We start from the raw sequence: 19,090 nt of genomic DNA on the forward strand, positions 1-19,090 counted from the left end.
CAGTAGATGAGGACTAGAAAAGATCTCGTTCTAGAGCAGAGGAGGCTGAACCAGAGGCATCCCATAACTTGCCTGGCTCACAGCTAATAAGCCACAGAGATAGAATTAGGCCTTGCGCTCCTGATTTCTTTTGTTCCTTTTGCACAAAGACCAGTGTGTTGAACTGTGAAGTTAGCATGGTATGTCCTGGCTTGCATTGTCCAGTAAGAAGCCTGGAGCTTGTTGGGGGCAGAAAGTAAGAATATAAGCAATGCCAGTATACCTTTCATCCCAGCATTGCCTTTAACAGTGTTGGATAGGAAAACTTAGAAGAGGGCATCGTTTTCTCCCTGATATTAACCGAAACACCCGTTAGATTGTATCTGTGAATGTATCCAAACTAGTTACCATAAGGGGAAACATTCTGGAAGTTTGCTACCATTGTATAAGGTGCAGATGTGGTGGTTTGGGATAATTCACAGATAGGTAAAGAGAGGAGAGGCAGGCGTTTCAAAACCAGGAACTGGCTCGTGACAGTTACTTTGACATCCTCCTGATTGGAAGCCCTCAGCCTTCATAAACGAAGACAGGTATGAACACTAAAGGTCTTCTGCAATGTGAGGCAGGGTGGGGGTGAGGTGGGCTGGCGGCCGGGAATGGTTGTGCAGGTTGTGCACTGCAAAACTCTAGGAGGTGCCATTTACATCGCTGTCCAGGGGGACGCACGAGCCTGGAGAAGGAAACTGTTTTGGAGGCTTCTTTAGCATCTGGGCCTTAGGTGACCAGGAGCCCCTGAGCTAAGCCAGTGGGACTTAAGATGCAGAGGGAGGGAGGGATGTGCGAGAAACTAGGAGGGAAACTGATTGGGGTTAGTGGGACCCCCACCGGCGGGGGGGTGGGGGTGTCGTGGAGTAGGTTTTTGGGAGGATGATAATGTGATTCATCTGGGACATCAGGAGAAAGTGTGGGAGGGCTGAAGATTTGCCCCTTGCGGGAGGACTGCTCCCCATGGGGAAAATTGACAATGCTTGGGCCAGCACAGCTCCACATCCTGGCATCACAGCCAAGCAGGAAGACATGCCATATCCCAAGTGCTGTGGGTGGAAAGAACGATGACCTCTTAGACTTCAAAAACCTGTAATATTAGCGGCAGTAATAGGGAAGCATGGTAGAGGTAGTGCTCAGATCTTTGATTTAACTCAAAAACGTCATGAAACAGTAAAGAAAATATGCGATCTCAAGCAAGTCAGTAGCATGCTAACATCCTTGTTGATTACAGGCAGGTAATAAAACACATTCTCTATATAATCTTTCATAGGAGGTTAAAAAAATGAGAGCCATCATTCTCTGAGGTTAAGACGTTAGGGTTTAAAAAGAGAAATGCTTTTCACATAAAGACTGATAAGAGCAAGAGTCCCTTAGATGTGGGCAGGAGGGGTTTTCACCTTCTGTTCCTCTCACTTTCCTAAAGCCGGGCTATCTGGTGTCCCCATTCTAGAAGGGGTGGGGAGAAGCCGGGCCTCAGAGAACTTTCAATATTATTGCAGTTATGGAAAGTAAAAATTCATCTTAGTACGGAATAAAAATTTGAAGAAATAGGTCATATTTAAGTAAGACAGAGAGTTTGGGGAAATATCCCAGTGGGTAGAGGTTTCAGCTATTTACCAAGGCAAAGGGCGAAATTTTAATATCCATGTACGTTTGACAAAAAAGGGAAATTGTAGTCAGAAATAGATAACCACGTAATTTGGGGTGTGTAAACAGACTAATGGTTAGAATAAGAAAATCAAGAAACTAAAAGCAATCTCAATCAATATGCTGACCGTTCAAGCTTTACTTAAAGTAAAATTAGAGTATGAAAGCTATTTGACAATATATGAGCACAAACCTCCTCCCCTCCAAAAAAAAATCCTCAAAAGAAAAGCACATATAAATGCTCTTAACAATGCAGAAACTTACATCTATTTAATACATACACAGCACTTGTTTAAATGCAACATATATTTTATACCAACCTCTGCAGTCAGTTTTAATCAAGGCTCCACAAATATTTTAATGTGATTGGTTTTGACAGTTTAAATTAAACCCACAGTTTTGATGAAAAACTGAAAAGCCTGTAAGCTGACAGCCACACAGAGAAAAGTGACTCCCAGAAGACTTACTTTTGTTAAAACAAAAAATTCTGGATCAGTGCTAATATTCAGATCTGAAACGGAGAACGAGGTAATTTTATTTTTCCATTGCAGGATCCTGTACCATGTTCTAAACCCCAGATCCTGCATAGACTGTTAGACCAGGAAGGAGCGTTAGCAATAACGGCCTGAGCTTCTCATTGTTCAGGTGACCAACCTGGACAGAATCCCATTTGTGGCTCTGTCAGGACTCCTGAAGCTCTATGACTAGCTCCTTGGTCATTCCAGCTTTAGATATTTGCCCTCTCAATACATCGCTAAGCAAACCAAATAGAGCATGGGCCCAGGGAGCAGTGTATTTGCCCAGAAGCCCTGCGAATGTGGTACCCCTGGGGGCGTGGCCTGCTTCCCAGTGACTGACTGCCCCATGCTTTGGCTGCTGGGTGACTGGTGGTCATGGGAACCCTGTACCGCCTTTGTTCCACCAGAGTAACTTGAACTTCTCCTTCAGTATCTGGTTCATCCAAACTGTGGGTCCCCCATGTCCGCAGCCCCACACTTCAGGGAACCAGAGTCCACCTGGCCGTAGTGTTTCCCACCCCGAAGACACCATTTCTTGTCCCTGGTTCACGGTTGGAGAACATCTGCCTCTAAATCTTATAGTAACGACCAATCTCCATACGTCACTGAATTTCCACAAAGCTGGATGGTGAACGAATGGTACAAGCATTTTTAGCTGGTCTGCCCCGTCTCCCCCCTTCTTGAACCTAAGGAGACCACATATATTGCTGGAGAGAGAAAGGCTTCCTGGCTCTCGTGCGCTTCTGTTTGCATGTACGGATTGTAGAAGCCGATGCCAAATCTTGTTAGTGAAGTGCACTTTGGGTTACATCTCCTAACTTAAAAAAAAGTACCATATAGAAACGTGTGCTGAAGCCGTGGGTAGCTGACAGCAGTCTATAAAAGTGCGTGGATCTTACACAGTCTTTCAGAGACCCTGGTTGATTGCCAATGAAGCAGAGAAAAAAATTCTTCTGGAACCACTTGGACTTGTCAAGGATGACTTAAAAAAAAAAAAAAAGATTTGGAGGCACGTCTTTGGTGTTCTTCTTTGCGTAGAGTGCAGTAGCTAATAGTTCTGACCTCCCCTCTGGAGGAGAAAGTGAAATCTTAAGCTCTCACCAGCTCCTCTTCATTGTTTTCCCTTTTGAGGTCAGACAGTAAGCTCTATAATTCGTTACACCTTTTCTGACTCCGGAGTGGGGTTTGGGCTATTTTGATTATGTAATAACATGTCCCTCATTTTGCACATTTGGGTAGTTAATTTTAGACATATAACCTTTAAAAGGGCAGGCAACAGGGTCTTTCCATGTATCTTCAGATTTTCTCTACATCCTGTTTTATGTGTGGTTAGAGCAGTCGATGAATCACGTGATGTTTTGCTGCTTCAAAGGACAGAAATAGAGACTCCAAGTAACCACATAGAGGAGCATCCTGAATGTTTACCAAGCACGTTGCTTTAAAACATGCTTATCTAGGTTCAAGTGCTTTTTATGAAAGAGCCGTGTGAGGGCGCTGCCTGAGGGTGCCTGTCTTCTCAGAAGGCGGGCAGGAGCTGCTTTTAGGGAATTGGCTGCACGCGCAACACAGATGTCTCAATACTTACAAATCTCCACGAGCTATAAAGCCCTGCTCATTGCGCTTTTGGTTATATATTTTTAAAAAAGGTTAGGACTTAGAACATAAAAGGCCCCTTTCCTGGACCGTGCATTGCTTTGACTGATGAAGACTTCGTCCTAGGTTTAGAGGTCAGCTCACCTGCAAAGAGGCCAGAAACCCTGACTAATTGGTACACACCAGCTCATGCAGTCCTGGGCACTGGTCTATGTAGAGATTTACAGAAGTAGAAAGATTTTTAAATACAAGAAAATATTTCTCAAGATAATGTCATTTAATTACAGCTATATAAATACTTTCTCAGTCTCTCTCCCACTTAAGTTTGAAGAAAAAGAAAAAACCCAGTCAGAGAACTACTGAGTCTTTAAATGGATGTGTTTCTGGAAACTAAGGGTACAAAAAAGTGGCTCTCCCCCTGCTCCTTCCTTCCAGAAGAACCCCAAATGAGAATGCGGTAGGAGGGTAGGGAGCTGTTAACTTTTTCACTTCTTGCTCTAGAGGTATCACTGAATAACTTTTCTGATATTTGGGAAATGCAGTGATTATCCCAATCCCAAGAGAGACCAGAAAAGGCTGCATGTGGGGACCACAGAGCTGGCTCCTGGTTGGGAAGTGCCCTGGGGTCTTGATGGAGCTGGACTACAGCGGAGCCCCCGGGCCTCCTTTCTCGTGGGCCTCCCGGGCACCTCCCGAGGTTATTTGCTGGGAGGACTCGGGGAGTGAAAAACCAAGCGCTTTTACTACTGTCGTGAAGCCTGGCCCCATCCCATATACCCTAAACTATCACTAAAAGTTTCCATTTCTGAGGGTATGGGCCATCCCTGGACAGTTCCAGAGCCAAACCAACTGCTGGTGCAAAACACACATGCAAAACAAAGAAGATGGACTTTTGCACAAGACCAGCCTGAGGCAGGCAATGAGGGGGGCGTGCCTGGCTCTCCCACAGTGACGTAAACCAGTGGCCTTTGTGCCCAAATTAAAGAGTCTCAGGCAAGTGAGGGCTTCCCGCTAACGTGCAAACCTCTGGACACGCCCTGAGCCGAGTGGCGGCCGGCAGGTCGCAGCCTGTCCTGACTTCCCTGGAGCAAGCCCGGCCTGCTTCCTCCTGCTCAGATCCTGGTGTCTCACCGATGCCAGTGACACTGAGGTCCCGCTCAGAGCCCACAGCAGCTGCGTTGAGAATGACCTCACCCGCGCCCCTCAGAAAGCAGAGAGGCCACGCGACAAGCTGCTCTTGACCTGAGCTGGCCCAGAGAAGGCCCTCGGGATGGAAAGACCACTGAGCAGCCCAGACTCACTTCTCAGCATCTAAATACAAGCAGCTTTATGCCCCCGTGGTTTTAGATCCTGTGTGTCTATGAGGCACGGGTCCACACTGAGAAAGTCACGTCTAGTCTTTCCACGGTCCTTGACTTGAGACTCTCCAGGCACGGCTCCCTAAATACTTCTGTCAGCTGAGCGACTCGCATGAAAAAAGAAACCTGGGTTGGAGGAACATTTCTTTGGGTGACGAAGTCAAAGAGGTGCCCCCCTCACCCTGAAAAGTGGGAAGGAGACCCATTCCTCTTCCTCTCCTGTCTGTGTTGGTTAGAACAGCTGCAGAAGAACCTGCCAGCAGTGGGTTTTGCTCTGGAAGTTAAGGTGTGTGCTTGTCAGCCCAAACTGTGAAGTGGCTTCTGCAGCCCAAGCGAATGAAGGAACCTGTGAGGAGAGGACATATGGCTGGAGGAGAAAGGTTTTGGACATGTGCGCCCTGCACAATCGCAGCCCCGTCATCGTGGCCTGGGTCGGGGCTTGTTTCCTGTGTTTTCTGAAACTCTAACAAAACACCCTGGCCCGTGACTCTTTATCACCGAAGGTGTCTCTGAGGTTGTAATGCTGTGTTCTAATTGCATAATGAAGAGCCTAGCTGGTCTTCCCCGATTCGGAGGGAAAGAATTTGCTTTTTCACAATTTACTCTTTAAGCTCCAACCCCACAAGCATGAAATACTAGTCACACATGTTAAAAAATACTGCTGTTTAATTTTCTAGTCATGTACTTTAAAAAAGCCGATACAATTAGATTTTTTCCCCATCTTCTCAGATCTGCCCCTGAAACCACCCCAAAGCAACACATCTTAATTCTCAGCGGAAAAACCGCTCAGAGGAAGCACATGAGGATTTGTCCCCCAGGGGTCACTGGGTGTCCAGACATGTGAACGAACCCTGTGATATTCATGGCTGACTCCGAGCCTTTACATTCTTTTTTCTATGAGGAACAATCTGATTACACGGCACTGAAAGCAATAAACGCAAAAAGCTGGACTTCTTCTTTCTTTTTTGCCCTTCTAGCATATATTTCCACTCCCACTATTGTCTACATCAGCTGACCCATTTATACCCCTGTTGCTCATAATGAAAAATAGTTCTCTTGTCATTTACTGACCCTTACATTTATATACAAATGAGAGACTGTAAAACTGCTGCAAACAAGACACACTGTTCATCGGTACAATACGTTTCAACTGCAGGTATGTTGAGCACACGAGCTATCACCGTATTGTATTAGAGACATTTTATTGAAAATGCGAAAATAGGAAATGTATCATAGCCTAAAATAAATTACATAACATATACAGTATATATTTATATCTTTAAAATATTTTTGTGTTTAGGTTCTTTCAGTCTAGGAATTTTGACTAAATCAAGAATTTAGTGAACCGTGTCCATAATTTTTTTAAAGAAAAAACCCGCTTTCCAAAACTTAGAAAAATATACTGCACTAAATGGATTTCAAATGTGTCATTTCAGGGAATATCACATAGTGACTTTGCTATTGTTTATAAAATGTCTTGCTTTCTCGTGTGGTGTGAGAGGGGAGTACAGAAGTACACTCGGAATTACCTGCGCCGCACGGTTAGGACTAAGAACGGCGGGACCAGGTCATAAATCTACTTCCAAAGTGATGATGCAGCAACCTGGCATTAGAATGCTAGATTATGACTTAAAGCTTCAGTTCACTTTAAAAACTAAAACGTAAAGTTAGAATGCTCCGTCCGTTTCCCTTGCTCTAGTGCCATCTTCAGGAAAGGCGAGTGGAAAAACAAGCCTTCAGGGAAAGTCATGCCCAAGGACGCGGCAACCGGGAGATGCGCTTCGGGACAACTTTAGCAAGGCAGCTCACGTATGTACAGGACAGGGCCTGAAAGTGAGCGCGCATTCAAATCTAGGAAGAGGCGAGGTGAAGTGCTAGCGTTTGCATGTTGTCAGTTTCTGCCCCCAAGGCACCTCACACCTTCCCACGGGAGATTACTTCCGGCCGTCCACCGGTCCAGCGCGTTCACACGTCGCATCCACGGTGCAATGCCTCTGAGCCACATCTCCTGACACAGTCACGTTACTGGGAAGCCGACCAAAGAAAGCCGAGTTGTCACCTGTTGGTTCTCGAGAGCGATGCAAGGGGACAGGGTCAGTTTGTGGCCTGCCGGCCGGCGGTGTCTGAGGGACGATGGACGGCACAGCCGCGGCCCTTCGGTTCCAAGGGGAGACTGTCCGAGGGGGTGGGGAGGCAACGTGGGCTACGAGGCAGCTATGTCTTCGGGGTTCTCACGGAGCGGGGGCATGAAGTCAGTCGTTTGGTTTGTTTCCACAAAGCAACGGCGAGACCATTCTGCAGGTCTTCACATCAGCGTGGGCACACCCAGTATGCCAGAGTGGCCGTGAAACCTTAAGATCAAGGCCTCTTTCATTACCCAAACGAAAACCAAAGACGAAAGCGGAACAAAACACGACGGGAGAGCGGATGACGCGGAAGTGTCATCTCGGCCGTCCCTGCAGCGCCCGGGGGGCCGCGCCTCAGTCGCGCTCCTCCTGCATCTCCACGACGTCCGTGCCCTCCTCTGCGGGAGGTAGGTCCGTCATCGCCGAGTCCTCCCCCTCGGCGGCCGACTCGTTCTCCATCTTCTTTTTCTAGACCAAAGCCGACTCATCAGCGTGGGGCTGGGGCAGGGACGCAGCGCAGCAGAGCCAAGAGCGGGGGGAGGCCACGGGGTCTCAGGGGAGCCCTCGCCGCGGACTGGGCCCTCGTTTATGGCTGGGCCGACCTCGCCGAGGCTGCATGTTAGGCCAGCGTGTTCCTTACAGTGGGGTTACTCGGGAGCGGACTGTGTGCCCGGCTCTTGTGTTAAGCATTCGGGGCGCGGGTGAGGGGTGGGCGGATCCCGTCTCCCACCTCCCCGCCCGCCCATCAGCTGATGGAGACCTGCCTCTGCCCGAGGACGCCACTTCCCTGCAGCCCTCGCCAGCGGGGGCTGTGCCCTCCCCTCCCCTCCCCTCCCCTCCCCTCCCCTCCCCTCCCCTCCCCTCCCCTCCATGGCCGTATGCAGGCCGTGCAGGCTGTGTCTCCTGCACCTGGGGAGTGCCAGGCAGGGGCGCGGTTCTGTCGCCATCTCTCACCTGTTTCCGATAGACGTAGCATGCTGCTATGGCGACCATGGTGGATTCTCCCACAAACCCCGCGAGGAGGGAGCCCACGCCCAGGGTGGCTCCGTGTACCCTGGGGATGAGAACGCAAAGGCCATTTGTCTGTTAAAGCCCCGCTGAGGCACAAAGAGAGTCAAAACCCAGCCAAAACCCAGGAAAGGGGTAGACAACAGGGGGACCGGACGATCGCGTTCCAGATCTGCTCGTTAGGGCTGCAGCTAGTAAACGGGCCACCTGCGGGGGGAGGGGCCTGGAACCCCGGGCCCAGGCAGCTCCCACCCCTGCTCCAGGTCTCAGCGCAGCGTCTCCTGGGGGAGGGGCACGGCCCCCTGCTTGTGAGCCCACAGCCTCCCGCCCGTCCTCTCTGTACCGTGAGGTTCCCCACGCCGTGGGACGGACCATGCCCCTTCCCCAAGGGACTGGGAGCCCCTGAGGACCAGGGCGACACCCTTGCTCCCTTGTGTTTTTCACCTTCCCGTGCCTGCCACGCCGTGACAGATGCTCAATGCGGTTTGTGTATGGGCCTGACCCCGAAAGTACTTTCCTAGAATGGATCTCGACAGCCTCCCACCTGGTCCTGGGCAGCGAACCAAGGCATCCCTCGGCATTTCTAACTCGAGACGTGCTTGGGGATTTCCCAGGAAAGAGCACATGGAACCTTCCGGGCGGAGCGTGCAAGTGGCAGCAGCACCTGCAGCCCCGAGCCCCCCGGCGACGTACCCCAGGTAGGGCAGGACCACGAGGCTGGTGATGAGCACGATGATCCGCAGCACGGAGCTGGGGGCCAGGACGAAGGTCTTCTTCAGGGTCATCAGCCACCCGGTGAGATGGGCCCTCACGGTGACTGAGGGGAGAGCCGAGGACTCGTCAGCAACGCCCCGCTCCTCCCACCCTGCTGCTTCTGACCCCCCGGAGACCCCGCGGCGCATCCAGGGTCCCTGGGCGGTCACCTCGTCTTCCTGCCGGGGCTCCTGATCCCCGCCTCTGGGCCTGGGGGAGCCCCGTGCCCACCTCGGCTCCCTCGCCTCACAGCCCTAGTGTCCAGAGAGTGGGCTGCGGGCAGCCCCTTTCGCCGCCGTGACCGCCACCCCTGGGGCAGGGGGCTGCCCCCGCCCAGCCTCAAGCTCTGCTCACGCCTGTCTGGAAAACTCAGAGGGAAGCGGCAACTTGATGGTGATCCCGGTTGACTCTGGGAGGAGAGGAGCTGGACCAGAAGCTGGGTTTCCCGGCCCGCAGGCAGGGGGAGGTGCGGAGGAGGGAGGTGTGGGTGAAGAAGAGGGACGGGTATCTCCTCCCTGTTTCCTCCCCCGCATCCTGACCGCTGGTCCGCAGCTGGCTCCCTCGTTTTCCTAAAGGCCTCACAACGTGTTCCCTGTACCCCGTCTCCCCACCCTGACTTGTGAGCTTCCGGAGGGCAGGCAGGGCACCGGCCCCGGCGCCAAGGAGGGGCTCCAAGGACAGCACGTCAAGGATTGACGGGCTGGTTTGGGGCACAGACACCCTGGGCAACATTTAGGTTTGATCTGAAACCGGGTGGGGTTTGGGGAAGCGGGAGGCTTAGCCCTTCATCCCGTGTGGGCGGCAGCAGGCACAGGCCTATCGAGGGGGAGGAAGTGCTCACTCCTGGGGTAAAAGCTCGCGTCCAGGGTACCTCTGGAGGAAGAATCTGCAGTCTTCCTGGTCTGACGCCGTGCTCCGCCCGCCCCAGGTGGAAGCACTGAATTTATGAGACACAGATGCTCACTTGTGTTTGGCCAAGGTAGAGGGTGAGGCCACACGGGGCGGGATGCTAACCTGATTGGCCCAAACCCAGCAGGTGGCAAAGACAGGTGGGGCCGGCTGTCTGCACGCCCGTGGTCTGACAGGCGAGGAAAGACGAAAGGCGAGTCCCACCCCAGTCCTAGCTCTGGGACCTCCAGCCCCCGCTCAAGTTCAGACTGGGGAGTCAACGACATGTGCCTTGATCTCCAGCAAGTGCAGCCTCTTCCAGGTGGCGCCAAAGGTTGGGTCCCCCGGTGACCCCCACCCCATCCCCAAGGACCAGAGGGCCCCCCAACAGTCTCCAGGAATGCTTGGCACCTCAGAGCAGGGGCAGCTTGTGGCCTGACTTGGGAACAAGCACAGGGTGGCAGGTGTGCCATCAGCCCCGGCTTCGACTAGCTCCACGGCCCATTTCTGCCCTCAGCTTTGACTCTGGATTCTTCTTTTCTCCAGCAGTGCTTGTAGAGTCTCAGTACAGGCATAGATTTGTGTAACCATCACCACAGTGAAGACGCAGAACTGTTCTACTGCCCCCGGAACTTCTCATGCTATCCCTCTGGGCTCTTTTTACTGAGTTTGCAACCACTGTCCTTTAAGAAACAAATGATGCCTGTTTGACTTGTTTCTGAAACATTCAACTGACTGGATAATGTCTTTGCATCTTTTTAATCCACTGTGAAATTTAAAAACTTAAAAAAAATTTTTTTTGGGGGGGGGACAGGACTGCAAACGTTTGCCAACAAAGAAGACTGAATCAGGCATGAGGGTAAATAGGAATTTTTCTTTCATTCTCTGTTTACCTGGAACCGGGAAGAAGGAGAAGATTCGCAAGGGAACAACGCAGAGTTCTGCGAAGGCAAAGTCCACGCCAATGATGTCTATCAAAATTTTCTCGGAAACATTGGGGGTCCAGAACATCACAAAACAGAGCTGCGGGGAAAAAAGGCAGGAAGCAAGGTTGTTAGAAAAAAGGTGTACATAAGTGAAATGAGAAGGCAGGTATCACATGATCCCCGAGGAGCTAGGAAAGAGGGTGAACCTGCCCGATCGGGGGACTGGCACACGGGTCCACGAGCTGCCTCCGCCTTGCTCTGTTCTCACCTGACAACACAGGCCCTGGCCCATTCGCCACACCTGCCCCAAAGGGAGCCTGGCAGCGGGGCCCACGTGACAGGCAGGTATCTGAGCAGGTAGCCGGGCCAGTGTGGAAGGCTTACCTAGGCTGCTGGACAGCTCAGTTAGTTCAGGGTGAGCACGTTTATTAATGTAATATTTACATTAATTTTAACCAAATAATAAAAAGTGACCTGAAAGCATTTGGATGCAGGCAGAACTGCATTGAACCAGCCCTGGGAGTAGGAGAAAAGGCGAGGGCAGGTTGGGAGAAAGCTATTGCAGGGACCAGTTCTTAGAGGCCTGACTTTTTAAGCTTTGTGTGTGTATAACCGATTGAAAAACTGAATTTGAAAATGTAACGCTATAACTTTGGAAGAGAATGTTAGAAAAATGCCAGTTGCATAAAATACTTCTCTCGCTTTCTTAAGATGCAAGTGATTCTTCTCTAAAATGAAAGTGAATGCATTATAAAATGAATTGCATTCGTGTAAAAACAGAACACTGAAGTTTTCAACTATAACAACCTTTAGGCTTTGGGCAAATTAAGTTTCATGGAATTAGGCGGGTCCTATTTACTATGTCATGTTGAAATATGTTAAAAAAGATACCTTGGAGGGTCTGTTATAAATACGTTTCACTTTTATAAATGCAGTGGAACTTTTATTCTATCTTGTATTTTTCAGCATCTGGGAAGAATATCCCATTTGATTTTCAAAGATGACAGATGTACTATCATTTAGCCCTACTGCCTGATGCAAGTACTTACACCCCATCTTTGACATGAAGGGAAAAATACTTCCTAAGATCTAGCAACTCGGAGCTCGGAGGCCTTATTACCTAGTGTCCTGGACAAGTAGCCCTGCCATCTTTTCTCACTGCAAAGCTGCCAGCCTGAAATGGTGACCTGTCACTCACACGTATGGCCCAGGAACGGTGGCAATTTCATGATACGTTCACAACGACACTGAGCACAGCACTGGGACACGGTTCACTTTCTTGACAAGTAGATTGATCATCCCTCCCTTCAAATATTTTCCACAGCAGTAAAGCTGTAAAGGATTAAGATAAGTGAGCATTGCCCCAACTCTGGACTTGATTGTGCGTCAGGATTGATGGAGGATAAGCTATCCTGGGTTTCCTCTCTGGCTGGAGGGAGCTCTCTAGGCTGCGTTCTGCTAACAAAAAAAAAACTTAAGGTTCCAGGAAAACCATCGGCAGGCTTTACTTATTTTGTAGCCAGTGATTATCTGAATGTGAGATAATGCCTCCTGTTGCAATCTCTCTGTGCCTTGCAAAATCACTGTGAAGTGCCTTTTAAATGACAACAAACCAAGGAAAAAGGAGCGTGTAATTGCATGTCAGAGAGGAAGGTGCAAGCAGGCACCTGTGGCAAAGGTCAGTCCTCCCTCTGGCTTCTCTGCACAGATAATGGTCACCTGGAGGCTTTCCACTGCCCTGGAGGAAAAGGTCAGTAACCTTTGGAGGAGTCCAACCTGAGGACGCAAGATAGCAAGTGCATCCAAATTACCAGAGACACTGACATAAATATCGAGTAACCAGGGCGGGTGACTGCAGTTCTGGTCCCTTGAAAGCAAAACAGTAAGGCTTGGTGGATCTCTAATAGAGCTTCCCAGGAGGGAGGCTTGATATGTCATTTCTAAAAGCCTACAGTATGACTTAACTTGACACCACTAAGCCCCTCTGTTCTCCATCTGGTATCTGTCTGTGCCAAAGACACCCTACAGGCCCCTATCAAGGCCACGTGCCGCCGAGGTGCTTCTTCAGAGTTTTCAGCCCCACGCACCTACAGCCTAGATTGGGTCTTTCTAGATCGGTGTAACTGAATGCTCTCGGTCTAGTCTGGGGCTTCAGCAATCACAGGTTTAAAGGGAAGCAATGCCACATGGATTGACACTTCCTTTCTTTTTCTCCCTGAAGTCTCTGAATTTGACCCTTTGCCTTTGCTATACTTCCAGTATGAAAATGCTCCTTACCTTCCAGCAAGTTCTTTAAAAAAAAGTGACTTATTTCCAGCATTGCCCAGAAAGAAATACATGCAACCCAGAAGTAGGTTTGGTGTTGGTTAAAAGCTGCAATCCCTATATGCAGATCAAATTTTTCCAAGAAACATATTGACCCCTAGCATCATAATCAGATGAGATTTAACCAGTCTGTTTCAGAAAACAAGAAGCTCTAGAAGCTAATCTAACAAAGAATATTTCAGGAAAAGTGTCTTTCTGATGAGTTCACCCAGAGTAGTCTTGACCTAGAACATGCCCTCCTAGTTGACCAGGACATGCCGTGTTCCTCAAATATTTGCAGAGCCTAATGACGTTGACTTTTCCAAACCAGAACGCAAACCTAATAAACTACTGACAGTGAACATGATTTGTTCCTGGGAGTAGCTGCAGGGTTGGGTTTTCTGCTGCTGAGCTTGCTGTCAACATTATCTCATTAGGAAGCAGCCAGCAAAGCACAACAACCCACTCCATGCCCGCATCTTGGTTCTTCTATTTATTCTCCAATAAAAGGAACCAGGGGTCCTTGGAGAAATGGCTCACTCTAGGACTAGGGTGGGAAATATACAAGACGATCAGCTTGGAACAATACATCGAAGGACACAGGAGTCCAGAAGAGAGAGCTCCCACCGGCAAAGCTGGAGGAATCTGAGCAAGACAAAATGATGTAGTATTGAATTATGAGCCACAGCACAGAGTAAATACCCATGAGTCTATACTGATATATATAAACAAATAGGGACAAATCTCCAGCACAGAATTACAAGTAATTTCTGTAGAACCCTCCCCCCTTAGGGAGGTGGAGGCATATCTCCCCACTCCTGGAGTGTGGGCTGATCATAATAACTTCCTTCCAAAGAAGGACAAGATGCAAAGGGGGAAAAAAACCTTCACGGTGGAGAAACGTGGCAAACATAATGGGCCAGGTGATCAAGGTAACATCATCAGTGATGTCATGTCGATAGCATGTTCTCTTGAGGAGATGTGATGAGAATGGCCCTTTAACTATGTGGTTTTCCTCCCGAAAGCCCACATGCCCAGTCTAACCATGAGAAAAACCCCAGACAGACCCAAATTGAGCGACATTCTACATAGTGCCTCATCAGTATTCCTTGAAACTGACAAGGCCACAAAGACAAGCAAAGTCTGAGAAACTCTCACAAACCAGAGGAGGCTAAGGAGACAAGATGACTAACTGTAACGTGGTAGCATGGATGGGATCCTAGAACAGAGAAAGGACACGGGGAAAACGCTCATGAAATCTGAATGAACTGTGGAGTTTAGTTCACAATAACGTACTGGGGTTGGTTCCTTATTTGTGACAAATGTACCACAGCAGAGTAAGATGGAGTGTGAGGTGAAGGGTCCGTGCTATCTTCACAACGCTTCTGTAAATCTAAAATAATTCTAAAACAAAAAGGTTAAAAAAAAAAAGAAGACCCATGACCCACTCCTCTTTTATTTGACAGACTGTGACTCTTTTTCTGAGGTCCAGGCACTGACCATGAAATTTTTACTTTGAATTTTGAGATACTTATTTGTTGTTTTTCTTTTTTTCTTTTTTTTTAAATCAGTGACTTGTTTGCTTGCATCATTTTAACGCATTTCTTGGGAAGATTCGGCATCTATGTCTATGACAACAATGACGGGGATATTAAAATAGCAAACACTATACAGCGCTTCTTATGGGCCGGGAACCGGAAGAAATGCTTTGTACATACTAAATCATTTCATCTTTACTTTCCTATGAGAGCTGTACTATTACTACCCGCTTTACAGATGAAGAGACCAGGCACATAAAGTTTTCTTCACTTGCTCAAGATCACACAGCTAGCAAGTGGCCCAAACAGGACCCCTGACCCCTGCCTCTCTGGTTAAGCCCCCAAACATGTGATTAGCATGTCAGTGTTGTGGGCATGATTCCAGAGTAATTTTCCGGACAGGATCACTGCCACCTACCATCACAGACAAATTTACAAATGTACACGATGACGAATACACATTGATTCATTCACAACATTTATCTGCCCCAATGCAGCTGGAGAATACCCGAGCTCCCCTGTGTATCTCTGTGGGGATAGAGGTATGGGGCTTATGCCTGCAGCAGATCACAGTTTCCAGGTTGGGAGAGACAAGCGTGGTTTCTACAATCTCAGATTCTCATGCATCCCTCTAGGGGTCTCCCCATTTGAACCCCTACCCTAGATACTGATGAAAACAGAATCTACTTGAACTATTAACATTGTTTTTTAAAGTTTAAGTAAATGAGAGTATCATGTTATTTAATACATTTACTAATAACATTACTCCATCTATTCTTATTTACCCAGTGCATTATTTACCTATCTATTCTAGATGAATTTTTGTTTGTTCTTCTTTCTCTAGTTCCTTTAGGTGTAAGGTTAGATTGTTTGAGATTCTTCTTGTTTCTCTAGGTAGTATTGTATTGCTATAAACTTCCCTTAGAACTGCTTTTGCTGCATCCCATAGGTTTTGGATCGTTGTGTTTTCGTTGTCATTTGTCTTTAGGTATTTTTTGATTGCCTCTTTGATTTCTTCAGTGATCTCTTGGTTATTTAGTAACGTATTGTTTAGCATCCATGTGTTTGTGTTTTTTATGTTTTTTTTTCCCTGTAATTTATTTCTAATCTCATAGTGTTGTGGTCAGAAAAGATGCTTGATATGATTTCAATTTTCTTAAATTTACCCAGGCTTGATTTGTGACCCAAGATGTGATCTATCCTGGAGAATGTTCCGTGTGGACTTGAGAAGAAAGTGTAATCTCCTGTTTTCAGATGGAATGTCCTATAAATATCAATTAAATCTATCTGGTCTATTGTGTCATTTAAAGCTTGTGTTTCCTTATCAGTTTTCTGTCTGGATGATCTGTCCATTGGTGTGAGGGGTTAAAGTTCCCCACTATTATTGTGTTACTGCCCATTTCCTCTTTTATAGCTGTTAGCATTTGCCTTATGTACTGAGGTGCTCCTATGTTGGGTGCATATATATTTATAATTGTTATATCTTCTTCTTGAATTGATCCCTTGATCATTATGTAGTGTCCTTCCTTGTCTCTTGTAACATTCTTTATTTTAAAGTCTATTTTATCTGATATGAGTAATGCTACTCCAGCTTTCTTTTGATTTCCATTTGCATGGAATATCTTTTTCCATCCCCTCACTTTCAGTCTGTATGTGTCCGTAGGTTTGTAGTGGGTCTCTTGTAGACAGCATATATATGGGTCTTATTTTTGTACCCATTCAGCAAGCCTGTGTCTTTTGGTTGGAGCATTTAATTCATTCACGTTTAAGGTAATTATCCATATGTATGTTCCTATGACCATTTTCTTAATTGTTTTGGGTTTGTTTTTGTAGGTCCGTTTCTTCTCTTGTGTTTCCCACTTAGAGAAGTTCCTTTAGCATTTGTTGTAGAGCTGGTTTGGTGGTGCTGAATTCTCTTAGCTTTTGCCTGTCTGTAAAGCTTTTGATTTCTCCATCAAATCTGAATGAGACACTTGCCAGGTAGAGTAATCTTGGTTGTAGGTTCTTCCCTTTCATCACTTTAAAAATATCGTGCCTCTCCCTTCTGGCTTGTAGAGTTTCTGCTGAGAAATCAGCTGTTAACCTTATCAGTGTTCCCTTGTATGTTATTTGTTGTTTTTCCCTTGTTGTTTTTAATAATTTTTCTTTGTCTTTAATCTTTGTCAATCTGATTACTATGTGTCTCGGCATGTTTCTCCTTGGGTTTATCCTGCCTGGGACTCTCTGAGCTTCCTGGACTTGGGTAGCTATTTCCTTTCCCATGTTAGGGACGTTTTCGACTATAATCTCTTCAAATATTTTCTCTGGTCCTTTCTCTCTCTCTTCTTCTGGGACCCCTATAATGCGAATGTTGGTGCATTTCATGTTGCCCCAGAGGTCTCTTAGGCTGTCTTCGTTTCTTTTCATTCTTTTTTCTTTATTCTGTTCCACAGAAGTGAATTCCACCATTCCGTCTTCCAGGTCACTTATCCGTTCTTCTGCCTCAGTTATTCTGCTATTGATTCCTTCTAGTGTAGATTTCATTTCAGTTACTGTATTGTTCATCTCTGTTTGTTTGTTCTTTAATACTTCTAGGTCTTTGTTAAACATTTCTTGCATCTTCTCGATCTTTGCCTCCATTCTTTTTCCGAGGTCCTGGATTGACTTCACTATCAATATTCTGAATTCTTTTTCTGGAAGGTTGCCTATCTCCACTTCATTTATTTGTTTTTCTGAGGTTTCATCTTGCTCCTTCATCTGGTACACAGTCCTCTGCCTTTTCATTTTGTCTTTCTGTGAATGTGGTTTTCGTTCCACAGTCTGCAGGATTGTAGTTCTTCTTGCTTCTGCTGTCTCGAGATACCTATTTGTATTTCAAGATACATTCATCTCGAGTAGAGTGTAGACCACTCCAGACAAACCTTCTGTCTCCATGATCACTGGCTTCTTTTTTAAAAAAAAAATCATGTTAGCCTCTGTAGAAATTAACCAAAGAGATGCAGCCCTTTTATTCACAAGCTTAACATGAAGTTTCTGGTCAGCATATGTGTCACGGTCACATTTCTAATGAGGGTTTCGTTGGGCAAATCAATGAGTAATCTAACACCTCCCTTAGAAGCAATCTGTTAGCAGGCTTTGGCTGTATGTAGTTGTTCTATATTGGGGGTAGTATTTAACCTTTCACTTCTAAATCCATGCAATAGTGAGCTAAGTTCTGACACAGTTTTACCATGTATTGAGATTCCCAAATAGGATTAGAGTGTACAGCAAGGATGAAGGAAGCCCCAAAACTTACAGAAATAACACTTCTGGGCCTAAGATGTTACAGTCTGAATCAATGTGAGTAGAACCACACCACACGCATCTTTCCCAAGACCTTCCTCATCCACAGAGGCAGCTGACTTGCCCTGGGACTGAGTCTCTTTCCCAAGAACTTGGGATTGGAATTTGAAGAAGCTACTTGTCTCTGTCAGCATTTGAACTCAGAGAACTTAGAAACCCAGCCACAGTGGGACAGCCGTTCCCGTGCATCCTGAGAGGATTCCATTCCATGAAGGAACTGTGCCAAGAACTCTGGCTTTGACTTAATTTCCAGAAGCTGTTGACCACGCTTTTGAGGAACTCACAAGGCTGTTTCCATTACCCTGAATAATCAGGATTAGCATCAAGTCAGACATTCTGAACCCCTGCATTTAGAAGAAGTGAAATACATGCAGCTGTTTTGAATTAAAATAGCCAGCCCTGGGCATCAGTCTTATTTGGAGGTTTTACTTAGAAAGAAGGGATCAACTTATGTTTAATTAGGGTTAAGTCTCCACTGGGTAAACCAGTGGTACCCCTCAACAATGCCGCCCACAAAGCGGTGGTTACAGGCTTGGCTCTGGACCGTGTGCTTGATGAGTAAGTTGACTTACATTCTGGTGCCAGCTCCTTAGTGCACCTCAGATGACCAGACCGCCAGCACATCTGGGGGCCCAGGCTGAGGAGCCCAGGATCTGCACAAAATGCTCCCACCATTGCCGGGCACGGCGAATGTGATCAATCTCAGCTATCATCATTGTAAAAGGTTTCCTGGAACCGCAATAAAATACCAACGGTGGGGTCATCTGCAGGTGTTGAGATTAGGACTGATTTTATTTCCTCTTTGTACTTTTCCCTCTTTTACCACAAAGAGCGGGTCTTCTTTCTTCTGGTTCAGAAAACATTTTAGAATAAAAAGGACCCCATGTGTCTGTCTTCACGGATAAAGTCAAACTTCGTACGTGCCGATGACAGGGGTGAAGCAGTCTTGCTTCAGAACGAGGGGCGGCTTTCAGGGGTGTCTGCCGGCTCGGTTTTCAAACTGCATCTAATGTCACTCCAGGCAGAAGGCACCCTGATTCGATGTACTTGAGGGTTGAGGTCAGAGGCAAAAGAAGGCGGACT

General features: G+C 47.3%; 2 protein-coding genes across 7 annotated transcripts in view; one reads left to right on the forward strand and one right to left on the reverse strand.

The window, feature by feature from the left end:
* The window catches only part of OTULIN (OTU deubiquitinase with linear linkage specificity), a 70,230-nt gene that overhangs the window by 40,491 nt on the left and 10,649 nt on the right, over positions 1 to 19,090 (forward strand). The gene's annotated exons all lie outside the window — the stretch shown is intronic.
* ANKH (ANKH inorganic pyrophosphate transport regulator) overlaps positions 1 to 19,090 on the reverse strand; it is a 152,046-nt gene that overhangs the window by 5,267 nt on the left and 127,689 nt on the right. The window contains exons 9-12 of one of the 2 annotated variants that reach the window (XM_036849287.1): positions 10,812 to 10,941; positions 8,971 to 9,094; positions 8,224 to 8,323; positions 1,790 to 7,737 (exon numbers count right to left, since the gene is read on the reverse strand). In XM_036849287.1, the coding sequence (XP_036705182.1) occupies positions 7,624 to 7,737; positions 8,224 to 8,323; positions 8,971 to 9,094; positions 10,812 to 10,941 (468 nt within the window). In that variant the 3' untranslated portion in view covers positions 1,790 to 7,623. Of the gene's footprint in view, positions 1 to 1,789; positions 7,738 to 8,223; positions 8,324 to 8,970; positions 9,095 to 10,811; positions 10,942 to 19,090 lie in introns of those variants that run through there. The other variant, XM_036849288.1, reaches the window with a different exon arrangement.

This window comes from Balaenoptera musculus, chromosome 3 (genome assembly GCF_009873245.2).
Source record: "Balaenoptera musculus isolate JJ_BM4_2016_0621 chromosome 3, mBalMus1.pri.v3, whole genome shotgun sequence".
Classification (NCBI taxonomy): domain Eukaryota; kingdom Metazoa; phylum Chordata; class Mammalia; order Artiodactyla; family Balaenopteridae; genus Balaenoptera; species Balaenoptera musculus.